General features: G+C 38.4%; 1 protein-coding gene across 5 annotated transcripts in view; it reads right to left on the reverse strand.

Moving 5' to 3' along the window:
- Window positions 1-12,098, reverse strand: part of Mapk10 (mitogen-activated protein kinase 10) — a 308,006-nt gene that overhangs the window by 79,901 nt on the left and 216,007 nt on the right. For 4 of the 5 annotated variants that reach the window (XM_033759309.1, XM_010621655.2, XM_010621664.1 and 1 more), the window contains one exon: window positions 1,571-1,700. In XM_033759309.1, the coding sequence (XP_033615200.1) occupies window positions 1,571-1,700 (130 nt within the window). Of the gene's footprint in view, window positions 1-1,570; window positions 1,701-11,114; window positions 11,307-12,098 lie in introns of all 5 variants that reach the window. The other variant, XM_010621678.2, reaches the window with a different exon arrangement.

Below are 12,098 nucleotides of genomic sequence, written 5' to 3' on the forward strand. Positions count from 1 at the left end.
ATATATATATATATATATCATATGCTTGTGTCTTTCTTTTATTTTCCATTGCCCATAGTTTGTTTCATTCTCTTAACTCATAAAAATGTATTGTCCTGGACATGTGAACAATCTTATTCTGCCTTCATTTCATATACCAAGGAAACAAACAATTTTATTATAGTAACATTTTTAGGAATCCTCTTTTCTATACTCCTTTCTAGAAATCTCACACCCTGCACCTGGCCATACCAGGGCCAACGTATACTTTATAAAATTTCCCCTTCCTAGTAAGCCCTTCTGTGCTCCGCCTACTCTCACCATTCACTCAGCAGAATTTTTATCTTCCTTCGCTTTATTTCACTTCCCACCACTGATCACACTCTGACATTGCAAACATTCACGTGCTTTGTGGATCACCTTTCTCGAACCAGTATAGCCCAAGCTCCATGTGGAAGGTTATCCTCAGTTTTCTCCCTGCTTCATCATCAGCTGCCAGAGTATCTAGATCTGTGCCCGGCACATTTCAGTCACTGGCAATGCATGACAGACGACTGAAATAAAGTGCTAATGGTGCCAAATAACTCAACAGCCTGAAAAGAACCTGATTTAAAAATCACTGGAGTAGAGTAACACAGGAAAAGAGAAATACTCTCACTGGCCTGAATCCACATATTTATATATTTTAAATATCTTTCAGCCAAATACTCAAACATTTGTGTCTTCTCAGTGCCAATAATAGAGGATTAGCCATATGATGAGAAACCTTGTTTATAAAACTATATTCATCATTTCATATAGTCTGTGTGATTTTGATGCATAAGAAATTTGTAGGGAGTTTTGATGGCTAACAAAATGAACTTAATGAATTTCGTATATTTATTAGAAGTTATAAGATTAATGAGCTATCTCACATTTCTCCTTACTAATAAGAAATAGAGCACAGGAAACATTTTAGAGACCTCTGACTGGGGTGAGAACCCGAGACTCTGATGTGAAGAGTCTATTATGTTCTCCCCACTGAGCCCAGATGAGAAAATGCTCTCAGTGATCCATTCTCAATTTCTTTGCAGATATGTACTTCCTTGTTCGCCTGACCTCCAAAACTAAGACGCCAAAACACAATGCCTACCCTGAGTGGTTAGTCAGAGGCTACTGCCAGACTACAACTAAAACACAAAGGAAAAAAACGTGATGAATAAAATTCTCCACCTGTGAATAGACCATTTACATGATGAATAAATATGCTATATTGTTATATAGAATCTAGGTTTGGTGGGAGCTTGGGGGAGAAAGTATTTGTTTGTATTGTCTGAGAACCAGGGAGTCTCCTGTTAATTTGGAGCAAGATAACCAAATAAGGTTAATTATGTAACAGAGACATGTCTGTCAAATTCGTCTCCATGCCATATGGCTCTTTGATGATCTTTAAGCAGGAAGCTACCTTGAGGACAATGAAATCACATACAGCATATGGGCAAGATAAACAATCTTCGGAGGCAGAAATTGCAAAGTAAAGAAAGCCTTCAAGTTGCCATGTATTTCCTTGTCCTCATCTCACAGAGGTTTCAAAAATAACAAAGAAACTCACATTTTTGTGGTTCACACACTTCATAAGGACCAGTTCCCGGTAGGCTCTCTTGGCATGAGTTTGGTTCTGAAAGGGTCTGCTGAGCTTCTTAATGGCCACATTTCTGTCCAGGACAGCATCATACGCAGCACTGCAGAGACAGAAGAGCAACCCAGAATGAAAAGCAGAAGATGCCTGCCCACTTAACTGAAGGATAGGTAAAGAAAATGCTATGCAGGCACCCTACTGGGATACCACTTTCTCTGGTCACATGACAATAGGCTGTAAGTAAAGTTACTGGTCCAAGAAGAAGGAGAGGGAAGGAGAGTAACAGCAAAAGAGGGAAAGGAAGGATATTATCTTACTAAGAATACAGCATATAATTGCATTAGTAAGTTGGAGATGAGGAGAAAAGAAAGAAAAGTGTCTGTAGGCTCTGTGACTATGTCAAATCATATCATCTTTCTGGGCGTAGATTCCTCATCTATTAATAAATAATATTTAAGTATTCTTCAGACATAAATTCCCTAGGCTCTTTGGTTATTTTAAGTGAACACTCATTCTTTTCCCAGCCACAGGAACCTGTTTTTAAGATGTGTTGCTACTTGCCCTGAAAGCACAGGTTGATTGATAATCAAAGTGGGCTCATTAACAATGAAAAAACGCAAAATAAGGATGCATTCAGAGCTTTCAGAACCACAAATAACTTCACTGCAATACAAAGACAGAAATAAACACTGCTAACATTTGAAGTTTTGAGCTGTGTGAGAGTAATTTACCATACTGTGAAAAATCCAAACATACAGTAAGGTTTCTCTTCTATTCAGAATTCATGGGTCAGGAGATCAAATGAACAAACAAGAGGGTCTTCTCGCTACTATACAAAATGCTGCAGTCACAAAACGTTTGCCTGCTTTCCCTGCAACTCCGAGTTTTGCTTGATTTAGGTTTTGTCTTAATTTCCAGAAGAAGGGCAGAAACCAGATCAGTTATGACTGATCTGTTAAAGTGCAAGTGACACCATTTAAGGCTCATGCTACTGAACTAAAAGACAACAATGGGGGAATTACTGTGCTATATAGTAAAGACAGACTCACACGATAAGTTTGGACAGTCTTGGTATTCATCTGGTCCATGTCTCCATTTAGTATTCATTTCACTCTAAAATACCTCTACCAAAATTTCGTTCATCTCTGCTTAGGTACCTTCAAAGGCAAGACTCCTTTAATAGCAAGGAAGCTCATTCTGTTATTAAACAGCTTCGAGAGTAGAAATGCCACCATTTTAATAAGCAGAGGTTTCTCTCTATGGATTTCACTGACTACTATTAGCCCCGATTGGCCATATAGCTTGAAACCCACTGAAGGAGACTGGACAATGGCTGGCCTAGGGTAAGCGGTCAGTAACTCTTAGCTTTTATTATTTCCCCCTAGTTTCTTTCTTTTCTGATTTTCCTTTCACCAAATGTCTTATCGCTGTTTGTCAAAGTTATTTCAAGTCCCACCTAATCTGTTCAGCCTGTCCATGTTCTATGAAAATGTGGACCTTGAACTAAATAAGACATTTCATGGAGGATTGGTATGGCTTTCAGTTCCTTCGTACATTCATAGGTTCATTCATTCAACAACCCTCTTCTGGCACAGTTAATGCAGCAAAGTCTGACCTGGCATCTTGATAGCATCATACGTGATCCACCTACAGTGAACCTGTGTTAATTATAAATGCTGTCCTTTAGAAATGTGTGCTCCTATTATATTACACGTGTCGGCACTGATATTTCCGTTCTAATGCTTGTTCATTTTAACATCCCAACGCAGCACAGGTAAAGAAAAGGGTCAAGTGACTTATCTCTCATGAGTAACACACAAGGACAAGAAAGAATATAGGAATTAAACTTTCAGAAGTTCAGTAATGTGTCAGCAGAAAACTGATAGGCCACCTTAAAGAAGACTGAATTGTAAGCCAAAACCAAGTCCTTGAAGCTATTTTAAAAGAGAGAGAGAGAGAGAGAGAGAGAGAGAGAGAATGGCAGCCACTTCCAAAGTCTATCCAAGAGTAAGAGACACAGTTAACGGCCAAATAAGAAACTGTCCTTACAAGTCTGTAGGGTTCCAATCAGCCAGGCAGAGAGCCACCCCCTACTGTGATGGCCAGAGGCTGCAGGCCCTTAGCCTTCTGATTAGAGCCTTCTGGAGCTGTTTCTGTCCTTCCCTGTCCGCATTCTGCTTGCTGGGTTCTCCCTGACAATGTTGCGTACAAAAGTATTGCCCATATTTGGTCATCATGACTGCTACATTTCTCATAATTTAATAAACCCACGTCTGGTTTTCATATTTCATATGAGATATTTTGAAAATAAATGTCCTTGAATTTGTTCAATGTAGGACATGATAAAACAAAAATTCTGATGGCGTATGCAACAGTCAGACATGTGCCTACTGATTAGAAATATCTAGTCTTTCTACTAATTACAAATACACTTGTGCAACCATCTTGATCACATTTCTTAAGTTTGTCCCATAATAGTAAAAAAAGTCTGAAAAAAAAGCCTGGTTGAAATCTAGATGCAAGGACAAAGGGAAAAAATGAGAATCAAGACCTGTCATGTAAAGGTACAAGATCCCAATGATGAATGTAACTGTACTGTACACCTAGATTGTACCAATAAGCTCAATGAGAGGGGAAAAAAAGAAATCTAGATAGATTATAACCATGCAGTTCTCTAACTTCCTACTTAAGCAGGCAAACTGGTATCATTTGTTTTTAATGAGACCTTTATTTCCAGTTATCTCTGCACATTTTCTTAATGGCTCACTGAGAATCTTTTTCTAGTGAATGTCAGCTTCAGTAGATATTTCTTTTAAACAATCTTTCTCCCCTCTAAAGAAATATGAGCTCTGCGGTCATGTGGAATACTATGGGTTGGCTCACGGAATGCCACTTTACCCCTCCTAGGATGCCTCCCTTACGAAAGAGATTTCAGAGCCCCATGTGCAACCCCAGTGCTAGGGTAGAGCTAGCATGCTTCATCTAGGGAGGTCCTGCACATGCCCCAGGAGAGGCAGACAAGGCAGAGGTGAGGGTGCCCATCTCCTGCAGCAGAGTCTGAAGCACATATGACGTTCTCCAGCTTCCTGACTGAAAAAGGAGCCAAGGCAGAGGAAGCAGTGACTCCAGGCTCCAGTGCCCAGACTGCACAGAATGCAGGAGTGACTAGTAATACCGAGAGCCCAGTTGCAGTTTCAGGACTCTAAGATCAACTATGATCTGTGCTCTGGGAACTCAGGGTTCTGGGTACTCACAGAGTGCAGCTATCTGGGGATTCCACTCTCCAGAATTTAGAACAACCAGGCTAAAACCTTTTTAGTGGTTTTTCAGGCATCCACTTTAATGTATTAAATAAAGCTCTGCAGGCTGAAATGTCTCTCCTGCGAAGAACCCTAGGTGGCATCGCCATCCCCCAACCTCCCACATCCCTCAAGGGTTAAGGGCAGCAGTTCAGGGAATGCCGTATGCTAGCAAATGGCATCCTTGATGCTGTGCAGGCCCAAATGCATGTCTGACACTGTCCTATTACTCTTAAATCATCATGTTTTTAATAAATCTTGTTCCATGGAATCTTATGTTTTTTCTTACAGCAGCTTCCTCTCTTATCTTCATGAACATAAAAATGGAGGCAAATCTTTATGAATATTTTTCAGCAACTTTCTAGAAATTTTGCTGAAGGCACAGTCTTCCAGAAACTCATTCATATGCATTACTAACCCACTGCCACTACTACCAGCTCTATTCCAAAAAGAAAGATGCAGCCTGCTGTTATTTTATCCAGTTAGAGGATGCTGTAAAGCTATGTTTATTTCCTTGTATAAATTTGCATGCAGGCACACACATACATACACACATGCACACACACACAACTTGCGGGCAAGTCTTATTCTCAACAGATTTATCGGCTTTTTCTTCTCCCATTTGCAGATAACTTTTGACATAAATCTTTTTTCTGAGGCACAATAATTTATTTGATAATTTTTTCTTATTCACTTTATCTTTCACATTTAAAAATGTTCCTAAACATAAAAACAAATTGGAGGGGGAAAAGAGATCCCTGTGCATCATGAGAAGATCTTTCTTTTAAACAACAACACAAATATCACTGAAGCTTCTTGAACATCTTATGCCATGGACTAGCAAGTCCAGTTCTGTCCTGAAATACTGTACACGGCAACCTTATTCTCTGATCCCATATATCCACATTTTAACTTCGATTTTTTTTTCCGAAGGCCCGGGCTTCAGTTGAAAACTATCAACAAAATCTTCATCCATTGTCCTCAAAGATATGATGCCTATGACCAAACATTACGAGCTGTATTCAACCTTTGTGAACTGTGTCATTGGACCTGCCAACCTCACTTCTGCCTGGGGCATTTGTAGTTGTTCCTCTTCCTGCCAATGGTTGTCACAGCCTCAGGAAACCGGCCTCATCTCCTAGCTCAGGTTTCAATCCAAATAGCTCCTCAGAGAGGCCTTTCTTAGTCACCTCCTCACAGGACAACAATTGAGTTTTGGTTAGTTTGTCACTGAATTATTGGGCTGCACTGGTTCAGTTCTATATACTGAGGAAACTTTTGATGACAAATAATGCAATTCTGACTAATAGTGACTTAAATAATGGAAATGCTCATTATGTCACATAACAAAAAGTGTAGCAGACTTTTCTAGCTTTCAGGCTTGCATTAACTTTTGTATGCTCTGGACACTTCTGCCTTGTAATTTTTTATGAATTGATGCTCAGCATGTTAATATTTTTTAAAAATCAGTAATAATAGAAACTCATTGGTGCTTTCAAAGGAAGTAGTGTCATACTGTGGTGCCTTAAGATTCCCCATCAGGAATTAACCCAGACTTTGGAAGTGCTTTTGGCAGAAAGTGCCCCCAGCACTTAGCTACTTCGGGGTATGACCTCAGCTGATGACAGCCACCTAGCCCAAGGTTACCCCTTTCCATAGACAGCCTTCACTCGGTGATTGACGGGGATTATAAAAGTCTGGCTACCTCAGTCTAAATTGGGAGAGCTGGTCAGGCTCATTTTATCTTCAGGATTCCCAGAAAGTTCAGTCAACGGTTCCAGTAAGATTGAGAGTAATTGAGTTTTGCCTGTACTTCCTTCCCTTCCTTAGACACCACTCCTAATAAATCTCATCTATGCTGTCATCATCTCAAAATGTACTTTCTAGGAAACAAAAGTTCAATTAGCAGTTACTCTTGGTCAAATATACAATAAGCTGTGGGATATACCTGAGACTTTTTCTAAGCAAAAGGCCAGGTTCAGTTGTGGAGGAAGGTGGTTAAACTCAAAGCTCAGCATCAAGAAAAGCCATTCCCACCTACATAACCAAATAACATAGATGCCTAAGCCTAGTTGTATAGATCCCAACCCAAATCACTTTTTGCTTGATGGGCAACAGAGTCGAAACGGGTCACCAATGGGGCTTAGACATTGAGCCCTTAAAGATGGAAACAAAAGCAATAGCTCTTCCAAACACTAGAGACAGCCGGGCATGGTGGCGCACGCCTATAATCCCAGCACTCGGGAGCCTCAGGCAGGAGGCTCGCTGCAAGTTCAAGACCAGCCTGGGCTACATAGTGAGTTCCAGGCCAGTCTAACTACACAGTGAGACCCTGTCTCAAAAAACCAAACACTAGAGATAGAATCACTATTGCGTAGCCCTTTGGTAAACTAGCATTAGGGAAAACCACACAGAGACTATCCACCGTGATGAAAACATAGGGCCAGCCAAGCAAGCTCATCCACAGGGAACATCAGTGGAGAGAAAGAAGCTGGCTGCCTCAGACACAAGCAACCACTTTCCCTGAAAACAACATGGTGACGCTGGAGAAGAAATCAGCCTCCTTTGATCAGAAGACCGGCTTCATTGCACTGAAATGGTGGGGGGCACGTGCCTCCAGGCTGCTTGCCTTGCTCTTCTTTTACCTTTGTGACAAAACATTTTGCTGCCCACCCTGCCCGTCCAACTGATCTTTCAGTGCACCATTTATATACAGTCTACCCATGTTTCAGCCCCCAATATCTACAAATCTGCTAATGTGCCCTTTGATAGGGTCAGTTGGAAACCTGGAAAATTAGAGTTAGGCTTGATACGAAATATGCCCTGTCCTCCCATGGTAGAAAGGGCTACCTAGCTCTGCAGGGTTTCTTGTAGAAGGACAATAACCTGATTTATAAATGAAAAGTCTTCTGGCCTAGTCACTGCCTAAGGCTCTATCTTCTAATAACACCATTTTGGAGATTAGGTTTCAACATGTAAATCTGGGAGGGGGAACACAAGCATTCAGCTCCTAGCACTCCAGAAGATGCATTTCGGATTACTCTTCTGTCACAACTTTCCTCTACAACAAACAACTATCTGCAAAGTGATTTTGCACACTTTCAATTCCAAGTATTTTTTTGAAAAATATATATACAATGAGGTAAGCAAAAACTGTTAATGTGTTGCCTCCATTAGCAGAAACATAACTGCATAACTATTTAAATTATATCGGCTTTATATTATTTTATCAGAGATAAAATGAATACATTTCAATGGTAGCTTGATTTTTTTTAATCCAATTCAGTGAAAGTCTGCGGGAACATGAAAAGTGAAAATTAAAAACCTGATGACAGTGTAATGTCATAATTTTATTTAAATATGTCAACAGTGCAGATAGTTTTTCATGATAATTCAAATACAAAGTTTTGGGAGATGAAAACCATACTATAAACAACTGTTTTATCAAATTAAGAAACTTGTGGAGGAGAAATGGTCTTTGAATTGGTGGTGGTGTAAAACATAATTCACACTGTGTCCAAATACATTGCACTATATTACAAATCAAAATAAAAGTTTTAGGTGTTGAGATTTTTCAAATATTTCAAAGAAAATACTGTTCAAGTAGCATTAGTACAAAATTTTGAAGAATATTGAATGGAAAAAATTAAGACATGTGACAAATGGCGTTTTCCTGTACCTCCTCTTAATTCTGATTGATGAACAATATTCAGTAAGTCAGTCCTCTAAATATATTTTATGCAAAGTCACTTGGAACCATTTTATTATAGTATTTATTCTACACCTTGAGACTTTTAGGGAATGGCTGCTATTATAAACTCAACTTGTGATGGGAGTTATCGGAAATGCTGAGAACCTGAGGCAAGAAAGAAGCAGAGAAAATTGTGCATTTTCAAACACAAGGCAAGGGCTAATGTTCATAAGTATGATTTGTATTATCTTCATTTGTTAGAATAATCTTTTGACAGATTTCTTAATGTTAGGATATATTTTCACTTTGTGTAGGACTTGATGGAATTTCTAATGTCAGCATATTTATATTCTATGCAGGATATGATGCAAAGACCCATTTGCTTTTAGTTAACTAAATTTGGCATATCATTCATGAATTTGACAATTAATTTGACAAGTTTTATCTTATAAAATTATTTCTCAGATTAAAAAGTTTGACTATGGCCAGGGATTTAGCGCAGTGGATCCAGGGCCTGCCTCGCAAGCTAAAGGATACAAGTTCAATCCCTGGTATCAAATAAACAAACAAATAAATAAACAAATAAATACATAGATAGATAGATAGATAGATAGATAGATAGATAAAAAGTTTGATTAAAGAAAAAAATCAGTGTAAAAAAACTTGAACTGAAATACGTTTGTTAGAACACAAAATTAAAGTTGAGAATGTTTTCATTTAGCATAATTTCTTCTAAAAGTTTCAAAGGCCTGCCTCTGTTTCTTCCCTACTTTCTTCCTTTTTTTCCTTCCCTTTCTTTTCTTTTCTTGTTCTTTCTCTTCTTTTCTTTTTCAACCATCCCCATTGGAGACAAGATAGCCTCTTTACTAAATGGTGTTGGAAAAACTGGATTTCAACCTGCCAAAGATTAAAACTAGACCCTTATCTTTCACTACACACTTAACTAAAATCAAAGTTTATTAAAAATCTAAACATTAAAAAAGATTCACTAAACTTGCTGGAAGATAAGTTAGGTAGAACTTTTGAAGACATTGGTATAGGAAAAGACTTTATAACAAATCCTCAGTAGCATGGGAACTAGCGGAAAGAATTAATAACTGGGATGTCATCTTATTAAAAAGCTTCTACAAAAGAAACCATCAAAAGAACTAAAATACAAACTACAATGTGGGGGAAAAATTTTTACTAGCTGCTCCTCAGACAAAGAACTCTTATCTAGAATACATAAAGAACTCAAAACAATCAGGCCCTCCAATATAAAGACCCTATTCAAAACTGGACATGTGAAATGAACAGACATATCTCAGACAGAGAAGTAAAAGCAGCAAGTAAATATATGAAAAACTGTTCTACATCACTGGTCATTCAAGAGATGCAGATGAAAACAACCCTGAGATTCCACCTCACCCCACAAAGAATGACTGCTATCAAGAAATCAAACAATAACAAATGTTGGTGGGGTTCCTGGGAGAAAGGAACACTTCTCCATTGTTGGTGGGAGTGCAGACTGGTGCAACCACTATGGAAATTAATATGGAGATACCTCAAATAGCTGGGACTAGAGGTTCCATTTGACCCAGCCAAATGGCTGCTGGGTATCCTTCCAAAAGAATTAAAAGAATCCTATCACAGTGATATATGCCCATCTATGTTTATAGTGGCATAGTTTGTGAGAGCTAAAACTTGGAAACAGCCCATTTGCCCATTAGTTGGAGACTGGATAAAGAAGATGTGGTTTTTCTATAAAATGGAATACTACTCAGCCATAAAGAAAGAGAAATTGGATTCATTCATAGGAAAATGGATACATATTGAGGATATACTCCTAAGTGAAATAAATACATCACACATGTGTAAATACCAAATAGTTTCTGTGGTGTGAAAAATTATAAAGGTACATAAGATCCTAAAGATATAATTGACAATGTGAAATAGGAAGAAAAGGGCTAAAGATGTAGGGAAAGTGGGAATGGTAGGGGAAAGGTAATAAGGGAAAAGAAAAAAACATGAGAAAATGAAAAAATGGAAGTATAGTTTTTGTAAATGAGGAGGGTAGGAGCAGTTGAAGGGAGGGCAGGGACAAGGGGAAAAAATGAGAACCAAGACCTGTCATGGAAAGGTACAAGATCCCAGTGATGAATGTAACTGTACTGTATACCTAAAATGTACTAATAAACTCAATGAGAGAAAAAAATACCATATATATATATAAAATATCGAAAGAATTATTCTTCAGGTGCTATTGTACTTTAGTATGCCTTTTCACTGTCAAAATGTTCCCAATTTCCAGATAAATAATATACGTGGTCCCCCTGGCTTGCCACAGCTGTTTTGCTTTAAGAGGCTTTTGTACTTAATCTAAAAGATCTAAGAGGTAGAATCAAGGAACTTCTCTTTCACAGTTCTTGCTGCATTCTCACCTTTGGTCATTTCCTGGCAACACAATTTAAAGTGTAATTTGTGTTCATTTTATTTTAACAAGATTCTTCCTATAAATAGAGACGGCAACTCAGGTGAGCATCAGTACCTGGATGATGTCAGAATTAGCCAATGAGTGGGAGACTTTGTTGAGTGCATCAGCTTTACTTAGGCAAGTGGTTCAGTGCGAAACGGTGACTGGTAAAGGAAGCCTGTAGCAAGGGGTTGCTATCGCTAAAAGCAGCAAGCTAAAGGCCACGAGGTGTTCCTTGGGCTCACAAGTTGGCACTATTCTTGATATCTGTAAAATGGATGAGACACACTGAGTGAGCCACGGGAGCCACAAACACTTCCTGCACACAGGACATACAACTCTAAGAATAAACATCGCTGCCCAGACCATGAGCCTACTGCCTTTCCTCCAAGCCTGCATCAGTACATGATTTCTGGCTTTATGACTTCCCTCCACTGATGCAGGGCTATGTTTGTTTGCTATTGTTTACTCATAGACTTCTTTCATTACTGCTCTGTTTCTCTATATTTGTCTTTCCTTTACCTATTTCCTGAATGTAATCACTATTTAAGCCTGATATTTAGAAAGTTAATATTTATAAAATTCTATATTTGTAGCAATTTATTTGTACCATAATTATGATATACTTCTCATATATTGCCCTTTATCGCTTTTTTATCCTCATTTCTAAATATCCAAATCTTAACAGATTTAGCCCTGTACCTTCTATATATTTATTGCATAAAATTATATTGGCCACTGCTAAATGTTATTTTCAGAGCTTTAAATATTTTAGGAAAAGGCCATTGTGTAAGCTAAAGGAAGCAAGTTAAGTAATCTCATCAGCATACATTAATTTAATGCTATACTACTTAAGGTGCTAAGATTTTACCTCTAGTTAAGATCCGTTTCTCAAAGGCCCTGACCCACATGTACATTACCCATAGCTGGAGGTCTTAGAAATAGCTCAAAATTCATATGGCCAAACTGATCACACCTTTGATTTGTCTCTTTAACCTTAAACTGTTCTCCTTCAATTTTTTTTCCCTTAAATGCTGTATGTTCAAATGTAGAAGTCAT

The sequence above is a fragment of the Fukomys damarensis genome, unplaced genomic scaffold, assembly GCF_012274545.1.
Source record: "Fukomys damarensis isolate Sample0158 unplaced genomic scaffold, DMR_v1.0_HiC HiC_scaffold_37, whole genome shotgun sequence".
NCBI classification, from domain to species: Eukaryota; Metazoa; Chordata; class Mammalia; order Rodentia; family Bathyergidae; genus Fukomys; species Fukomys damarensis.